The sequence below is a fragment of the Triplophysa dalaica genome, chromosome 2 (genome assembly GCF_015846415.1).
Source record: "Triplophysa dalaica isolate WHDGS20190420 chromosome 2, ASM1584641v1, whole genome shotgun sequence".
Lineage (NCBI taxonomy): Eukaryota > Metazoa > Chordata > Actinopteri > Cypriniformes > Nemacheilidae > Triplophysa > Triplophysa dalaica.
Window position 1 is genome coordinate 14,268,491 of NC_079543.1, and position 19,623 is coordinate 14,288,113.

The 19,623-nt window shown below is 44.2% G+C and overlaps 1 protein-coding gene across 4 annotated transcripts in view; it reads right to left on the reverse strand.

Annotated features, from left to right (window-relative positions):
- The window catches only part of cnnm2b (cyclin and CBS domain divalent metal cation transport mediator 2b), a 100,708-nt gene that overhangs the window by 8,866 nt on the left and 72,219 nt on the right, over positions 1-19,623 (reverse strand). For 3 of the 4 annotated variants that reach the window (XR_008909346.1, XM_056770504.1, XM_056770496.1), the window contains exons 2-6: positions 14,108-14,251; positions 13,368-13,505; positions 10,780-10,949; positions 8,160-8,253; positions 4,988-5,050 (exon numbers count right to left, since the gene is read on the reverse strand). Coding sequence is in view for 2 of the 4 variants with exons in the window: in XM_056770504.1 (XP_056626482.1) it covers positions 4,988-5,050; positions 8,160-8,253; positions 10,780-10,949; positions 13,368-13,505; positions 14,108-14,251 (609 nt within the window). In the remaining 2 variants the exon portion in view is untranslated. Of the gene's footprint in view, positions 1-4,987; positions 5,051-8,159; positions 8,254-10,724; positions 10,950-13,367; positions 13,506-14,107; positions 14,252-19,623 lie in introns of all 4 variants that reach the window. The other variant, XR_008909347.1, reaches the window with a different exon arrangement.

Below are 19,623 nucleotides of genomic sequence, written 5' to 3' on the forward strand. Positions count from 1 at the left end.
AAATATAACATTTATATAAACTTTGACTAACTAGACTTACACTACAATACCAGGGAACAAGAACTCACCCACATGACACAAACAATGAACCCGCACAGGACAGAAAAAACAAGGGCATTATAAATGTAACTAAATCAGGAGGTGACAGGTGTGGGACATGAAATCAGAACGAGCATTAACAAGGAAACAAGAGGCCAGGAACAATGACAAGGCGCAAGGCGTATACTGACGAGAGAGCGCGTCGGCTGTCTGGTTCAGATCGCCTTGGATGTGTGTGGCCCACAGGGACCGGATCACATGCTGACTCCACAGGAGGAGAAGTCGGGCAAGTCGTGTTAGCTGCCGTGAGCGTACGCCACCCTGGTGATTGATGTACGATACGGGTGTCGTGCTGGCCCTGCACTAGAGGCCGTAGCCTTCTCAGCGCAAGCAGCACAGCCCACAACCTTAGACAATTGATATGCCCCGCTACTTCATGCCGTCATGGTGACCGTGTTTAGTTCCATACCAAGAAAGAGGATGCTCTGCACTGGGGAGAACTTGCCCTTCTCTCGGTTGACCTGTAGCCCCAATCGATCTATGTGCCGGAGCACAAGGTGGCACCTGATGGATGTCAGGATGCGCCTCTGCATGAGCATCCTGAATGGCAGCTTGTGAAGGTGCTTTGTTCAGGGTACGCAGACCTATGGGGCGCGACCTGCCGTCTTTCTTGGGAACGATGAAGTGCAAGCTCTAACCCACTGAACATCTTGGTTTTGAGGGACGAACTCGATGCCTGTTTCGCCAGAAGCGTGGTGACCTGTACCCTAAGTAATGAGGCGTCCCTGCCTCTGACAGAGGGAGAGAGGATGTCCCGAAACTTGGGAGACCATCCTAATTAGCAACCGAGACAGTGTGGGCAGCTCTCGAGCTCCCAGGGACTGTGACAGGGGGACCAAGGTGAAGGTCTGCTTCACCATTCCCACGGGGGGTGGTTCTTCGGCTGACTGAGCTAACCATATGTCGCGGGTGGGTCCCCGGAGGGAAGGTTGGCTCCGACCCTTTTGCCTGCCTGGCGGGACAGCTGCACGCACTGTCGGTTTGAAAGGGGTTGCAGCTGTCGTGTGTGTATGACCCTACGCCTCGCCAGGGCGTGAGTTCGGGTTGCAGGGCACAGTCCAGTGAAGTGTGCGATCGGCTGCAAGTACACCCGGGGAGAGCAGATAAACTAAGTGGGCGCCAGGCCCTGAAAAGGGTCCGGCTTTGGTGACGAGGCAGGACCCGTCCCGTACCGGCCGATCAGAGCCATGGCTGTGAAGGATTGGGCCCGATGTTGTTCTCCCTGGGGTCTTCCCGTCAGTGTCACTTCTTGCGGGGTGGAGGTTTCCCCCACGACCTCCGCTTCCGGGGTGCCGCCTGTGGGGGCACAGGAACCAGAGCCGATGTCGATGGGTCCTGGGCTGCCGGGAAGCAGACGTCACGCAGGATCTTGGAGGCCTCTGGGCGGCCGAGTCGCGGCGAAGTAAAATGTGGCTAATTGCCACTGTCTGCTTCTTCACCGTCAAAAAGCGCAGTCCTCAACGGTGTTACCAACAACCCACCCTGCGAGACGGGTGCATCAAGAAAGCGGACTTTCTCAGTGTCACTCATCTGCGCAAAGTACAGCCGGGGGTGTCTCTCCTGGATCACTACCGTGGACATCGTCAGACCCAGGGCCCGTGCCGCCACCTTGGTCGCCCCTAGGGCGCTGTCAGTGGCGGCAGGGAGATCCTGCATTATACCCGGGTCGGCCTTACCCTCGTGGAGCTATCTCAACGCCTTGGCCTGGCGGACCTGCAGGATGGCCATGGCCTAGAGAGAGGAGGCAGCCTGGCCCGAGGCAGCCTGGCCTGAAGCAGTGCAAGTCTTCGACACCAGTGATGCCGACGTCCAACACGCCTTGGACGGTAGGCGTGGTCGATTCCCCCAGGTGGGAGCCGTCTGCGGGCACAGGTGTACCGCAGCCGCACGTTCCACCCGGGGATCTCGACGTAGCCTTTGCTACGACCGAGGGAAGTGAGGGAGCCAGAGCTGGTTTGACTGGAGCGGGCCGTGAGTGGTGCGCTCCAAGTTTTACACAGCTCCTCATGCACCTCCGGGAAAAAAATGGCACCCGGGGTGGGCGCCGTTTGCACCGTGCTCCGACCCCAGGAACAACGTATCCCCAGGTTAGCATGGCTGACATCACTTCTGCTTCCTCCTGAGCTCGACCCCCCTGGGGGGGGCGCACGGATTCGTCAGAGTCGGATGCCAGTCTCCCTCAGATGCTGCGAGCGACATCTCATCTACGTCACGCATCATTTCCGAGTGTATGCCTGAGGATCCGGACGGTATGCCACCGCCGGTTGGGGAACGTTCAGAAGAGCGAATCGGGGTGCGATCGGGCAGTGCGGGCAAGATGTGTGTCAACGAAAGCTGCCTCAGTGTGCTGGACACCCAGACACTCAATGCAGCTATCGTGTCCATCCCCCTCCTCGATGAGAGTACCGCACCCAAGAGAACAGCGGGACATGCCGCACTGGAGAATGCTTAGTCCTGAATAGGACCTTGTTAGAAAAAATCTCGAACACCTCCAGAACCGCCAAGACGCCCAGGGGAAGGTCGCTGCAGGTAGGGACAATCCGCAGCTCTACATCGTAGATCCGGCAATGTAGAAGAAGAATTTGTTGAATTTGTTTTGTTCGTAGTCATGAGCGAAGGCTCTGAAGAACCAAAGGTAAATGAATGCTGCACGCCGGCTTCGTTTTATACCGGACATCCGGGGGCGGAGTCGAATGCAAATGTCATTCCCCAAATTTTATTGGCCTGGTGTATGGTAGTCAGAGTTGATTGGTTCTCAAGGGCAAACCCCATCTGTCGTTCTCGACACACCGTCGAGAGAACGACAGAAAGGGAACTACAGATACAGATAACATTAGTCTACGTTCATGAACAAAGGAATCAGCAACTTTGGACAATAAAACATTTATTGTGGTTTGGTAGTCATCATTTACAAGCATTAGGCAACGAGGCAAGATCATGCATAAATTGACAGAACACCTGCAACATTACAATATCTCTAGTCTACCTTAGAGATAAATTGTGTACAAGTAACGTTAGTGCGCCAATAAACAACATAAGCACAGATAAATTACTAATACGCTCAAAAGTAAAGGACAGTTAGAAAAACATTTACATAAGACTTTCAAATCCAGTAGCTGGAAGGCTGACGTTATTTCTCCACCCATTTTGCAACCCGTTGACTCTTACTGCTCGCATTACCGTGTGTAAGTCTGTCAGATATTGATTCGTGTTCAGGCTCGTGTCCGATTACTCTCTCGCTTTCTTTTCTTTGCTTCCTCTGACAAAACCTCTTTGTTTTTTTGGCTGGCTCTGCCATGGTGATGTTGTGCTCCGTTTCATCTTATTGTAAGCTCTGCTGTTGGCTAACTTCTCCCAAGCTATGAGTAAAACGTATGCCAAACGTATGCCAAACGTAAGGCTATGACTGACGTATGCCGTAAAGCAGGGGATAGGAACAGATAGTACCGGCCCGAACACCAAAGTCACAAGTGCAATTTCAGCCGATAGGAGGCTGCTTAGGTAGCAACGGCAGTAAAATTTGTCCAGTTAAAAGTTGTCCTACCACTAAAATAATTTTAGAGACATTATTTTACGGTCAAAATCGCTTTAAATTTGCATTGTATGGTCTGAGTATTGAATTGTGAACCAACGGCATTAGGTGACACTATGGTGCCGAAATGACACAATTCACCTACAGTAATTATTACATATGACTACTAGATAAATATAATAAATTTAGGTTGTGTTTGAACATACACTTGAACTGCAATTTTATAAACAATAGGCCAGAACATAGAATGTATAGTAAGTGCTAATTAGATAAGGGTTGTTTAAGTAAGAAGTCTAAAAGTGTTTTTAGGGCAACTCCTGGCAAGAGAATAATAAAAAGCTGTAAAGCTTTCAAAGAGGGGACTGGCTTGTTTTTAATTAAACACAGCTTATGTTTCCACTTCATAAAGAGATGTGGAAACAAACGCACACACATGTTGGGTTTCCATTTTTTTATTGGCACTTTCCATAGATGTAAGAATTTTTTATACTGTACAAACTGTGTATTATATCCCCTAAATCTAACCGGAAACTTTCTGCATTTTTACCTTTTCAAATAAACATTTAGTTTCAATTATAAGCTGTTTTCCTCATGGTGATCAAAAAAGAGTGTGTTACCTTGTAGGGCTTACCAGGACCACATACAGCATAAACATTTGTTTTTATCAACCTAGTCTCATAGGAACTTATAGGAACCCACTTTTTGCAGCGCCACAAAATACGTACCATCAGGTATATATTGCTACAGTTCAGAGACACAGTCGCTAATGGGGCGTTAATGTGAAGAGCTGTATTGGTCCACTACAGAATGCGTGTCAGTGTCACAATTTGCATTATAATTGATTTTATAAAGACTTAATATTTGTACTTTAAGAGATATTTTAGAGCATCTAACCCCACCCTAAACCAAAATACTAATTTCCCAACCACATAAACACGAAACAAGGAAAATGAAGTCAGACACGGGTATTTGTTGCGAACACTGACCAAAACAGTATAAAAGCATTACAAAGAGGTTGCAGTGTGTTTCGAGTCTTCTAAAGCCGGACGGTATTGTTGTGTGAACACAAAAGGTTTTAATAGCTGACGATCGCTCTCCAGGAATGCACCAGTCTTGAAGTGTTTACACTCATGGTTAGCACATGACGCAAGTGGGACAGCCAATGGCATTTCAAAACGTAGCTAACATAATGACGTAACTAGTCAAAACACACATGAGAGTCATTGTCATGTCACTGTCGAAGCTGACGTTTCGGCGACAATTTTTTAATTCTTTCAATCTCATCTTCGGATAGCAAGAAGACAGGAACTATTCAGACAGAGAGTGAGTTTATGATACATCTGGGTATCACTGTACCTGGAGATCCAGCAATAGAGTTAGCCCTGCTGACCACAAACGCACGAGACAGGGATAGAGGAACTGTGAGAGAAATAAAACAAAGAAAAGGGGGAGAAGCAAAGAATCACTTGAGGGAGGGAAACAAATCTATAAGGTGATCGAAAAGCAAGAAGGAAACTGAAATGAACATAATAAATCAACAGAAGAGTTCTAGGCTTTAAGAAAATATGTTGTTTCAAAAACACCTCACTCACATTTAAAAAGATTATTTCCCTAGTGACAGGGCACTGCTGTATTGTACTGTAGGTGTGTTATCACCACCACAAACGTTTACAATTTAGCTAACACACATTTCTGAGGTTCTCAAATGATGATGAACATGTTTAAGATCATTTGAACCAAATATATCCAAACTCTGAAAGACAAATCTATTAGGTAAAATAATTTTGTACTGGAATAACTACTGTATCAAGACAACTCAATGTGTATTTATATAGCGCTATTTACCATTTTCATTGTTACAAAGCAGCTGTACGTGAAAACATGTTAACTATAAGCAGTACATTACATTTATAAAATAGAGAAAGTATCAAGAGCCAAGTGAATAGATACACTCTCATTCACACAAGACACACAAAATATACAATGCACACACACTCTCACATGAGGCAGAGTACTTATAAATTTGACTGGTCAAATAAGATTTGACATCAAATCACATTTTGCAACAGTGGGTTCAGGTCCTCAAATATGGTTGAACAATAATTATACTAAGAGTGCTGATGCAGGACAAAAAAGCACTGGGAGGCTTAAAGGGATTCTTCAGCCAAAAATGAAAATTCTGTCATCATTTACTCACCTTCGAGTTGTTGCTGTATAAATGTCTGATGAACACACTTTTGACTACCATTGTATCTTTTCCTACTATGTTAGTCAATGGAGGGGCAAAATCTGTCTGGTCCATCCATCCATCTTCTTCCGCTTCATCCTGGGCCGGGTCACGGGGGCAGCCGTCTAAGCAGGGATGCCCAGACTTCCCTCTCCCTAGAAACTTCCTCCAGCTCTTCCAGGGGGACACCGAGGCATTCCCAGGCCAGCCGGGAGATATAGTCCCTCCAGCGTGTCCTAGGTCTTCCCCGGGGTCTCCTCCCAACTCTCCACCAACCTGAAGTGGGCAAGCCACCCTTTTCCGACTGAGAACTATGGCCTCGGATTTGGAGGTGCTGATTCTTATCCCAGCTGCTTCACACTCGGCTGCAAACCGTCCCAGTGCATGCTGAAGATCCTGGTCTGATGGGGCCAGCACGACAACATCATCCACAAAGAGCAGAGATGAAATCGTGTGGTCCCCAAACCCGACACCTTCCGGCCCCTGCTGCGCCCAGAATTTCTGTCCATAAACATTATGAACAGAACCGGCGACAAAGGGCAGCCCTGCCAGAGTCCAACATGCACCGGTAACAAGTCTGACTTACTGCCGGCAATGCGAACCAAGCTCCTGCTCTGGTCGTACAGGGACCGGATAGGCCTTAGCAAAGGGTCCTGAATCCCATACTCCCAGAGCACCCTCCACAAGATGCCGCGAGGGACACAGTCGAATGCCTTCTCCAAATCCACAAAACACATGTGGATTAGTTGGGCAAACTCCCATGAACCCTCCAGCACCCTACAGAGGGTATAGAGCTGGTCCAGTGTTCCACGACCGGGACGAAAACCACACTGTTCCTCCTGAATCCGAGGTTCTACCATCGGCCGGATTCATTTTCCCGGGAAGACTGAGAAGTGTGATCCCCAATAGTTGTAGCACACCCTCTGGTCCCTCTTCTTAAAAAGAGGGACCACCACCCCGGTCTGCCAGTCCAAAGGCACTGTCCCCGACCGCATCGCGGTGCTGCAGAGGCATGTCAGCCAAGACAGCCCCACAACATCCAGAGACTTGAGGTACTCAGGGCGGATCTCATCCACCCCCGCAGCCCTGCCACCGAAGAGTTTCTTGACTACCTTGGTGACTTCAGCCCGGGTGATGGACGAGTCCGCCTCCGAGCCCTCAGCCTCTGCTTCCTCAATGGAAGACGTGGCGGCTGGATTGAGGAGATCCTTGAAGTATTCCTTCCACCGCCCGATGATATCCCCGGTCGAGGTCAACAGTTGCCCCCTTCCACTGTAAACAGCGTTGGTAGGGCACTGCTTCCCCCTCCTGAGGCGCCGGACGGTTTGCCAGAATCTCTTCGAGGCCGACCAATAGTCCTTCTCCAAGGCCTCACCGAACTCCTCCCAGGCCCAAGTTTTTGCCTCTCCAACCACCCGGGCTGCAGTCCGCTTGGCCTGTTGGTACCCGTCAGCTGCCTCGGGAGTCCCACAAGCCAGCCAGGCCCAAAAGGACTCCTTCTTCAGCTTGACGGCATAATTTACTTCCGGTGTCCACCACCGGGTTCAGGGATTGCCGCATCGACAGGCACCGGAGACCTTACGGCCACACTTCCGAGTGGCCGCGTTGACAATGGAGGTGGAGAACATGGTCCACTCGGACTCAATATCTCCAGACTCCCTCGGGATCTGGTCTAAGCTCTGCCGGAGGTGGAAGTGGAATATCTCTCAGACAGGGGATTCGGCCAATCGTTCCCAACAGACCCTCACAGTACGTTTGGGTCTGCCGAGTCTGTCCAGCTTCCTCCCCCGCCATCGGATCCAACTCACCACCAGGTGGTGATCAGTTGACAGCTCCACCCCTCTCTTTACCCGAGTGTCCAAGACATATGGCCGGAGGTCAGATGAAACAACCACAAAGTCGATCTTCAACCTCCGGCCTAGGGTGTCCTGGTGCCATGTGTACCGATGGACACCCTTATGCTTGAACATGGTGTTCGTTATGGACAAGGTTTAACTAGCACAGAAGTCCAATAACAGAACACCACTCGGGTTCAGATCAGGGGGGCCGTTCCTCCCAATCACGCCCCTCCAGGTGTCACTGGAGTGTGGTGAATAAATTATAACATAATTTTCATTTTTTGAAAATCCTTCAATTTTTTTTTCATTTTTTGAAAATCCTTCAATTTTTTTTTCACTTTTTGAAAATTATACCATCCCTTACCATCCGCTAACTTTCTAGACATTTTTGAAGCATGCAATGTTTGAGATGATTTCAGCCCTTTATTTAAAGAACGTGAATGAATGAATTGGGTTTGCTTACCTTGAGAAGCAGTGAGAGCCATCATCCCATATAAGGAGAAAGCTCCTGCTTCAAACTTCATCCCCTCTTTACCGGCCTCCACCTCCACCTTCCCCTTTAGAGAACAGATCACATTAAAGAGAAACCTTTTAACTTCATTTTCACTTCTTTCACTACCATTTTGAATTCTATTTAAAGCAGATACTCTAACAAAAATTCCTTCCAATTATTCCTTTAAGACTGTCCCGGTTACGTCTGTAACCTCAGTTCCCTGATGGAAGGAACGAGATGTTGTGTCGAGCCGACAGATGGGATTCGCCCTTGAGAACGTATCAACTCTGACTACTATAGAAGAGGCCAATAAAATTTGGCTAATGAAATTTGCATGCCGGTCTCCGCGCCCGGATATCCGGTATAAAAGGAAGACGCGTTGCTACAGTAACTTTCCTTTTGTTCTGAAGAGCCTGAGAGCCTCTCAAGACTACAGCAGGATACGGTACGTGTTGTGGCATAAGGGACACAACGTGTCAACGTTGTGTCGAGCTGACAGATGGGGTTCCTATGGAAACGCCACAACGTTGTATCGTGTCACAATCTCTGCCGAAGCGACAGCAGCAGGCCTGGGGATCAGCACGAGGCTTTTGTGAAACTGTAACCTTCCAGCGTGATGGTCGGGGGTCCCAGTGCTTTCTTGGAGAAAGATGGGTACACCCTGACCGGTAACCTTTCATGGACGGAGGCCATAGCTCTCTACTGGCGAGAGGCCCGCTTGAACCGGGTTTACATCGGTTGAGTGCGACTTCCTTAATTAGGGATGCACTGCAGAGGCCACTTCCTACCCTGGGGAAGGAATACAGTGGATATAGATATGGCCTCGGCATTAGGGGAGATCGCATGGAACATGCGGACTGAGTAGTTATGAGGATACATCAGACGGAACAGCCCACAGAGGGGATGTTACAGACGTTCGGTAGCACTAGGTCCGGTTAGAGCTATCTGTGATAGTTCATATGTTCTCCCGGCCTAAGGGGGAAGGCTGCTCTGCCCAGCCGACCCCCAGGGGGTGCTTATTTAGTAGTGATGGATGGAATGCCTGTTCTTAACCATGTGGTTGGGTAAGAAGGGAGGTGGATGGGATGCCTGTTCTTAACCATGTGGTTGGGTAAGAAGGGAGGTAGATAGCACACTGACCCAACCTGCTGGAGGGTGGGGAGGAGCTTTCGCAGGCATACATCGCCAGATGCCAGTCCTACATATTGCCACGCAGGACGTGGGCTGACACCGGGTTTAGGCGAAGGTTGTAAAATCTTGCGAAGGTGTTGCTGCCAGAGAGGTGCCTCCTATGGTCGGTATGCCGCCGTGACGGCATCCATGATCCAGTGCGCCAGTCGATGTTTGGAGACAGCTCTCCTCTTCTGCTGTACTCCGAAACAGACAAAGAGCTGGTCAGAGCTCCTGAAGCTCTGCGTGCGGTCCAAGTAAAGGCGCAGTGGGCATACTGGACACAACAAAGATGGGGTTGGGTCTTCCTCCCCAATGGGGAGATTGTGCATAGTACCCGGGTTAGCCTTGCCCTCGTGGAGCTCTCTTAACGCCTTGGCCTGCAGCAGCGCAAGCCTTCGACACCAGTGATGCCGTAGTCCTACACGCTTTACACGGTAGGCGTGGCCAATTCCTCCAGGTGCCAGCCGTCTGTGAGCAAAGGTGCAGCACGTTCCACCTGGGGGATATCGACGTAACCTTTGGCTGGCCCACCATCGAGGGAAGTAAGGGAGCTAGAACTGGTTTCACTGGAGCGAGCCGTGAGTGGAGCGCTCCAAGTCTTGCACAGCCCTTCATGCACCTCCGGGAAGAATGGCACCGGGGGTGGGCGGCGGTTTTGCACCGCGCGCCGACCCCAGGAACCACGAATGCAGCCGGGAGCATTGGGGAGGAGGCAATGGTGAGCACTGCAGTGCGGTCAAGATGTGTCTATGAAAGCTGCCATAGCATACTTGACTCCCAGACACCTGAAGCAGCTATTGCAGGATAGGAACGATCCGCTGCTTCACGTAGTAGATCCGGCAATTTTGCTTGAAGATCTTAAGTAGTTTGTAATCATAAGCGATGGCTCTAAAGAACAAAAGGTAAATGAATGCTGCACGCTGTCTTCCTTTTATACTGGATATCCGGGGGCAGAGACCGACATGCAAATTTCATTAGCCAAATTTTATTGGCCTCTTCTATAGTAGTCAGAGTTGATAGGTTCTCAGGGGCGAATCCCATCTGTCAGCTCGACACAACGTCAAGAGACCGATATAAAGGGAACTAAGGGTTTCAAAAAGACCAGTAAAACTAGAAAAATATTGTCTTCATTTCAATGTCTTTGTTTCTGTTAGGTTCACTTGTGACATTCTTTTATATTGTACACGTTTCTATATCAGTAATTGAATTAAAGGGGAAAAACATAAAATCAGTTCAAAATCAAAATCGAGTTCAACCATATTTACATAATGACCATGCACAATACATTTTTCTTTTGCACAGGTACCTCATGTAAAAATCGTACTATGTGTGTTAAATACTTATTTGTTCAAGGCTAATAACCTCAATCCCTGCTCACTGCGCCCTCCATGGCCCTGGACCAAACAGCCAATCTGACCTGCAAAATGAGGATGAAATAGTCCACAGGCTTGTTGCGGTGAAAGAGGTAATGATCAGCTGCTTTCTTTTTTTTGTCATTATATTTGATCTCCTGGATGACGTTGGGGTGCTTGAGGAGACGCAAAAGAATCTTCTCAGACATTTGGCATGGACTGAAAGATTCAACTTCTGTTAAACAAAAGGTGAAGTCACCCATATCAGATTCATTATATTCTCAATAGAATTCTCGTAAAATGATTAAAAAAAAATCACACTAAATATGTACTGTATGTTGTATAATATTTATAAATATGATGCCTGTTTAACTAAACTCAAACCGACACTAAAACTGTCAGTTTTGTTTCTAGTTTAAAAACACCATAGTCTCTCTTTTAATAAATTGATAGTTCTAGCAAAAATGAAAACCCCAAGTCATCATTTTCTCATCCAAAATCTGAATGACTTTCTTTCTTAGTAAATGATGACAGAGTTTTCATTTTTGCTTGAACTATCACTTTATTAGCAGCCTCAAATTCCAATGGATGTGTGTATACAACAGTATGCAATAGTGAGATTTGTGAAGTTTAAAATCTTGGCATTTGTTGGAGCAGAGTGAACCAACCTTTAAGACCTTGCATCACATGTTTAGCTGTTTGCTGTTTCTGTGTCACATGGCTACAGGTCCCTAAACTAATAGTATTGTATTTGTAAATCAATGACTAATGTCATGATTGATCGCATGGTAAAAGGTCTCACCAAATCCAGGAGTGAAATTTAAAGGTGATAGCACTCTAGTTTGTTTGACATGCATTCTTTTTACAATCGGTTCCTTTGCCGACACTTTCCCACAGCAATGTTTTTTTATCATACACTACCACCCAGAGACCTTTTAATTGACTGACAGCTAAGGGACATCACCTATGTTAACGGAAATCATTTATGTAGGAGGTTGCAGCAAATGCATGATAATTTTTGTGAGAATCAGCAAAATGGTAAAGCAATGAGTATTTATCTCTTTCACATTTTCACCCAAATTGAATGGCTAACAGTACATTTTCTGTAAAGAATTTATGGACAAACAATTTGTCCAATGAAAAGTCTCTGCTTTTAAACAAAAGAAACCTTATTCTTCTATCTTTATTTGTTCTTTTTTATCACTCCTTAGATGTGGGAAGGTTTCTTCAAAATTGCATCACTTTCATTTAACAGCTGAGATAATCAATGTTTTTTGTCAAATATTCCGCCCAGATTACACTCAGAACAATCATTTAAAACCAATAAAAAATATACGTTCTAGGCTCTGGGATTCTGTACTTTTTCCCAAAGGTGTGTAAAAGTGCCACCTACTGTACAACAGTACAAACACTGAGTGCCGTAAAAATTCGTCTTTGGCCGAGAACAGTTTTTTTTAATGGCGAGATAACTTGTCAATGGCGGTGAAAGAGTTAAACAGTGTTTTGGCATTAATGTATCCATTTGAATGGTTAATCTTTTTACTTCTATCAAATGCATTTGAGGAAAACACATGATAAATCAAAACTAGGGATGCACCGATCCGATACCGATACCAGTATTGGATATCGGCCCGATACAAAGCTTGTATACTCGTACTCATAATGACACACCGTTACCGATGACCGATACCTCGATTGACATACATAGAGCCCTACGATTTCCGCAATGTGGAAAACGCGGACGGAATTGAAGAATCCAGGCATAAAAACTGAATTTGCTGTACAACATGGAATGGCACGGAATCTGGCAAATGTATTATTTCCTAACAAGAAATTAACGCTGAACTGCTAACAGCTAACGTTACAGCTAACAAAATATTCAGAAACTGTTTTAATATGTATTCTGCTTGTTTTGCGTGAATTTGTGTGAAAGAGTGGTGCGGTTCCGTATCCTGAACCTGAACGAATTGTGCTTGTGAGGCTTTCAGAGCCAGCGTGAGCGTTTCACTGCAGGAGGAAACAAATACATAAACAAACACCATCTGCGGCGATCCGTCAAAATGAAAATCTGCTTAATTTAAAAAAAAATGCTCTTTGTTGCGTCCCGTCAAAAAAAAGTCTGGTTGTCTTCAACACGTTATAATTATTTACCCAACATCCTCCCTTTAATTTTTTATAATTCGACCACAATGTATTTTGTTTACTTTAGCAAACTGAAGTAAATGTGGTAGTAAAATTGTGCTACTTATCATAAAAAAATTACTTAATTTAAGTAGACCTAAAAACTAAAGAAAAACAAATGTCTCAGTAAGATACTGGTTTATTAACATAATTGTACATTATACAGGCATCGGTTATAGGCAACGGTATCGGCAAGTACCAGGAAAAAATATCGGCCCTCGTACTCAGTCTTTAAAAAATGGTATCAGTGCATCCCTAATCAAAACAGTGGGATAGAAATAGTGTTAACCAATGCCAAAGATGACCTCTACTGGGAATAAATGCAATCGCATTTTCATTAGTTCTCTTAGCTATACTATTATAATATTGCTTTATAATGTTCTTGTATACACTAACTATACAACATAACAGAAAATCCATCTGTTAATGCAAACCTCAGGACACACATCAAGCATCAATGAAGTACACTTGCCTGTTGATAGGAAACGCAAAGTACCCAGTAAAAGCTGAGGTGATATTTTAACCTTCATTTCATTGTCCATGTGCTTGAAAGCCGAGAAGTCCTGTTTCTTCTCTCGATGAGTGATTTTCTTTTTTGTTTTGTTGTCAGCTATTGGGAAAGTAAGAAGAAAGGAAGTTTTTAATGTCTTGTTGAGAACCTAAAAGGCATTATTTTTTCCCTCATGTTGTTTAAGTTATATTTCTTGGCCACTTTACACCTTTACAAGGTGGAGTAAGTGGGAACGGCCTAATAAATGCCCTTGGCTACGACACTCACCTTCATGTTGTTCAAAACCTGTATATGACTCTTTATTCTGTGTAACACAAAAGAAGATATTCTGAGAAACGTCTCAGTGGTTTTGTATCCATACAATTAAAGTCAATGGAGGCCAATTTTGTTTGGTAACCAATATTCTTCAAAATATCTTCTTTTGTGATCTCCTGAAGAAAAAAGTTATACAGGTTAGAAATAACACGAGGGTGAGTAAATGATGACAGAATTGTAGTCATTACTTGGTTTATTTTATGATCAAGCTAATAAATGTGTAAGCTGATAACATACATTAATTAAATCATACATCAAGTAGTTGGTGATTGTAATAAACTAATCGTTGTTTCATTCTATCAAAGGAAATTCTTGTTTGTCTATAAAGAAAGCTGTGCAAATGTGTAAAGATACTTGAATGCATGAGTTTATTTTACGGCACATACTAAACAAGTCTGTCTCGTCCAGGATTTCAGACTTTATGATTTCTTCAATAACATCCTCCAGGGTGACAATTCCAAGCACTTCGTAGAATGGGTCACCTTCTCCTTCGTTGTTGACCCTCTGGACTATTGCCAGGTGAGATTTTCCTACAAAATCATACAGTTGCTTGGTCAAGACTTACATTAGCAACAGAGTTTAAAGCTTTTCAAATACTTGTTTATAATGGAATATTCACATATAAGCAATATACTTCCCAATATTCTGCTTACTGCCGTGGCTTATATTTAATAACCAATCTGCAACTGCAGTCTCAGACAATCCCTAGCATGAAGCTGTACTAATATCAATGGTCTGACTGTAATTATGCAGCAGTTTTGCCAGTAACTTACTGTAGATTTGATTACTAAATATTTTGCTATTTCCTATTTTCCTATTCCTATATTACTGTTTTTAATTTAAGTCAAACTTTGACAAACACTTTGACTTTTGATATTCAAAATGACCAAGACTGGTCTCATTACTGGCATCACACTGAATTACATTACTTCATAAATTTTGATACATTTACATAACCAGAAAAGTAACCTGAGATATTTAGTCTTAATCTAAGAACTAGGTAAATTTGTGTTTAAAACAAAATTAATAAAATCTACGGTAAATTACTGGCAAACCAGTGTTTCCCACAGCACTATAGTGTTTTTTTCCCTGTATATTGAAGGTTTAAAGGTTTAGAGTAACTGAGCTCAGTCCCAAAACATTATGTATTGTGTCTTTGAATTAAAATGTTCCAGTCTTGATGAGAAATCTCCACTAGAGCAGACAAGTATTTCATAAGCATTGTGCTTTCTGAAAACACACAAAATATTTAATGACTTGCAGAAGTCCTAGTATACTAATTGTTATTGGTGATTAACTAAATATCAACTGAAAGGTTAGTAGTATAACTCGAATATATCATTAAATAAAATACAAAAGGCCCATCTACTGTCAAGTAAAACATCAAATAAATAATTTGCCTCTGCTCAGATCCACTTGGGCAAAATTCTCCACAAAGCAAATGCTGGGTGAACTGATCTGTCTCATAGCTGGTCGTTTACATGCAAATGGCCATTCCCTGAAAAACTAGGAAGCCTGGGACACACTTGTGGCAAACCCCATGACAACACATAAACAATGATCTCTGCTTAAGGAGTATGTCATCAGCTACTTTCTTTTACTCATTTGGGCTCTGAAATATTTTCAATTAACTTAAGGCTTATGTGATGAGGCAAAATGTGTTGGTTTGCAGCCATATGCCCCATTTTTAATACCACAACCGCACTTAATGTGAAACCCCCCAGCTAATAACAAAAGGTACACAGATAAATCTGAGACTAACATGTAAGCAGGGGCGGACTTACCCTTAGACAAAGGTAGGCAATCGCCTGCGGCCCCTAGTTACCAGGGGCCTCCAAAAGGAAGGGGTGAACTTAACCAATATGCTATGTCAGCAGCCACGTAGAGCCCCAAGTAAACATCAAAATAGTCAGGATATCCCTGTTAACGTTTAACGTTATTACATCAGTAAGAAGGCACAACCCCCCATTATAGATAAGAGTGAACCATTCCATTAGCACTGTATATACGCAAGACGAGTTTGACACTAGTTAGATAAAGTTAACGCAGCAGCGGAATTACTAGAACTGCTACTCACAGCAAGAGTGAGTATCACTGAAAAGTGAAAAGTGAAAGTGACCAATTCGTCAGGTATGGTGACCCATACCCGAAATGTGACCTCTGCATTTAACCCATCCAGTGATTAGTGAGCACACACACAGCAAGTGGTGAACACACGTACACCCGGAGCAGTGGGCAGCTATCGCTGCAGCGCCCGGGGAGCATGTAGGGGTTAGGTGCCTTGCTCAAGGGCACCGCAATCGTTACCCGCCGGCCCTGAGGATCGAACCGGCAACCTTCTGGTCACGAGTCCGACTCTCTAACCATTGGGCTACGATTGGTCACTGTGTGGTATATTAGCTGCAAAACTAAGTCAAAAACTTTAACTTTAAAAAAGTTAAAGTCGCAGGGAAATAAAACAACAAAGAAACGCAGCTACACCAGAGGAGAGACATAGCGATGATTTACATAAGATTGTTGCCAAAGGCCACGAGCAATGATAAAGTGCCGGGGAGAATTTTTCCATGCACACAGTTATAATGACTGTCCACCAAAATGTGAAACAAAGAGTGCTGTGTGCTTGGTAGCAGATAACATCAGTACAGTGCTAAGGATTCGTACTGTACGCACTAGTACAGAAATTTGGTCACATTTAAATCCATAAAAGGTTGTAAACCACAAAAAACACATGGAGAGATGGCACACTTTGTATATAGTAATCTCAGATATGGGTTTTTCCTGTGTAGAGAAATTGGTGGCGGCCGCCTCAGTCAAATTTCGTGCCGCCTCAGACTCTCGTCAAAAATATGTAGTGTGTCTTCAAAAAAACACTGCGTGGATTAAACAGATTGTCATTTATAACTGCAGTTAGGTCACAAATGAGGCGCTGTTTCGTAACCAGCACAGTGAGACGCTAAAGAGTTCAGAAAAAGAGCTATTTTAAAATCAGTATTACCAGTGTTTCACGGCTGTTCAGGTATTTTATGTTAAATTTCTTGAAATGGTTTCCAAAATGAACCTGCTGTACATCAATGTAATATTTTCAGCTGTGAAGTTGTCTCGTTGAATCAGCTTTATTCTGTACACTGCTTATGAAAGCAACTTGCGATCAGAACAACTCGCAAACAAATGAGTCCTTTGAACCAATTTGTTAACACAGAATGTAAGAGATGAGTGAATCGTTCAAAGCTAGACATAGATATACATAAATGCCCTTTACAAGGCTTAATTTCTAACTTAACCACGCAAATTAATTAAACAATTTAACTACATGAAAATATGCCACAAAATCAGTGTTAAAATGTTCAGAAAAACATCCATGCTTGTCATGAATCTTGAGGAAGAGAACCTAAGTGCAAGGCAGCGGATGGTGGGGTTAACAAAACAAGGATTTATTAACAAAAACAAGACACCACAGAAATAATAATTACGGGTAACATGAACTACACTAATGAATACTGTACAAAACAACACTTGACAAAAACTAACACTGACTAGACTGGACTTACTTGACAATGGGAAAGATCACAGGCATGAACAGTACTCTGTAGTGACTGGATCATTGAGAAAAGCCTCACTCCTTTTTGTCCTGGTTTCTAGATACCATCATCAAAAGACCATGGCAAACATGGCTCCATGGGGTCTGGTTTTAGGTTGTGAACTCTCACAGAGAGCGTGATAACTATTTGGTTTCTCTGTAGGATATTTACGACTCATAGGCTTCAAAGTAATGGTGATAAGTTTCTGTATCATCTCTAACTTAACATCTGAGGCTAACCAGAGAAACTTCTCTGACAAATAGGAACTTACAGTTGTGTTCAAAATTATTCAACCCCCAATGCTGTAAATGGTTTTAGGGAATTTAGTGTACATTTGTAATTGTATTCAGAATGAAATCCTACAAGGACTTCTTAAAGAACCATATGCAACTAAAATGACATCAATTAGTTTTGTAATACAGTAGTAAATGTTTCTTTTGTGAATTCTTCATTGACATAATTATTCAACCCCTTAAAGACTACCACTCTGAAGAACAGAGGTTCAATGAAGTGTTTTCAATCAGGTATTGAAAACACCTGTGGATATCAGGGAGCAGCAATAAAGCCTAATAAGCACCATTTAGGCAGCTTTAAAATGACTGTGATACTCAGCTCCTTCTAGACATTTACTGGTGTGGTTACAAACATGGTGAGGTCAAGAGAATGGTCCAGGAAGACAAGAGAACAGGTGATTACTCTTCACAGGAAGGGCAATGGCTATAAGAAGATTGCAAAGATGTTAAACATACCAGGAGACACCATAGGAAGCATCATTCGCAAATTCAAGGCAAAGGGCACTGTTGAAACGCTACCTGGTCGTGGTAGAAAGAAGATGCTGACTTCGACTGCTGTGCGCTACCTGAAGCGTAGAGTGGAGAAAAGTCCCCGTGTGACTGCTGAGGAACTGAGAAAAGATTTGTCAGATGTGGGTACTGAAGTTTCTGCTCAGACAATACGGCGCACCCTGCGTAATGAAGGCCTCCATGCCAGAACTCCCAGGCGCAACACCTTGCTGTCTCCAAAGAATAAGAAGAGTCGACTGCAGTATGCCAAATGTCATGTGGACAAACCACAGAAGTTTTGGGATAGTGTTCTGTGGACTGATGAAACAAAATTAGAACTGTTTGGGCCCATGGATCAACGCTATGTTTGGAGGAGGAAGAACAAGGCCTATGAAGAAAAGAACACCTTGCCTACTGTGAAGCATGGCGGGGGGTCAATCATGCTTTGGGGCTGTTTTGCTTCTGCAGGTACTGGGAAGCTTCAGCGTGTGCAAGGTACCATGAATTCTCTTCAGTACCAGGAGATATTGGATGACAATGTGATGCAGTCCGTCACAAACCTGAGGCTTGGAAGACGTTGGACCTTTCAACAGGACAATGATCCCTAGCATACCTCCAAGTCCATTAGAGCATGGTTGCAGATTAAAGGCTGGAACATTTTGAAGTGGCCATCGCAGTCACCAGACTTAAATCCGATTGAGAACCTCTGGTGGGACTTAAAGAAAGCAGTTGCAGTGCGCAAGCCTAAGAATGTGACTGAACTGGAGGCTTTTGCCCATGATGAAATGGATGAATCCTATATAATGAGCTACGTTATAAAAACATAGCATGCATCATACTATGTCCATAACTAAGTTTAGATATTAAATGCAAACTGACCATCCTGTCAGAGCTATGCAAATGAGGCGCCATGAGAAACAGAGGGACCTTTCTCTGGCAAACTAATCACTTTCATGGCATTGGCCCGCAGACCATCTGGGGGCGGGGCAGGTATGAATTTAAAACACCATCACCGATCCACTTCAGTTAGTCAGCTCTTGAATTAGGAATTGGAAGGGAAAGAAAGAAAGAGGACGCGGAGGACAATCCAAGGGACACCCCGTTTGGGGCTCCCCCCTGGGGAGTCCCATTAGGCCATGGAACTTTGGACTCTCTCTCTCTCTCTCTCATTCTCCCTCTCTCTCTGCGGTTCCTAACGCGGTTGTGTTTCATGTATTTGTTTGTTGTCATTATGTTCACCATGTAGAGTAGAGTTTAATAAAAACCTAAAAGGCATTTGTGATGGGTTCTCTGTGTTCACGCTCACAAACGAGTCACTTAAACTGTGTTTCGATCTATGCTACCTCTGCTCTTAATTCTGTTTGGTAAAATCACGTTACTTAAATTGACATTTTAAATAACTCATTTCATGTATTTGATCTTGATAGATCTGGTGGAGAATCTTATTTTGGTGAGTTAAACTCATTCTTATTTTAACATTCAGCTAAAATCGCTACAACACCCACCCAGCAACCTCCAGTCAGGGCCACTGAATGCAGCTAT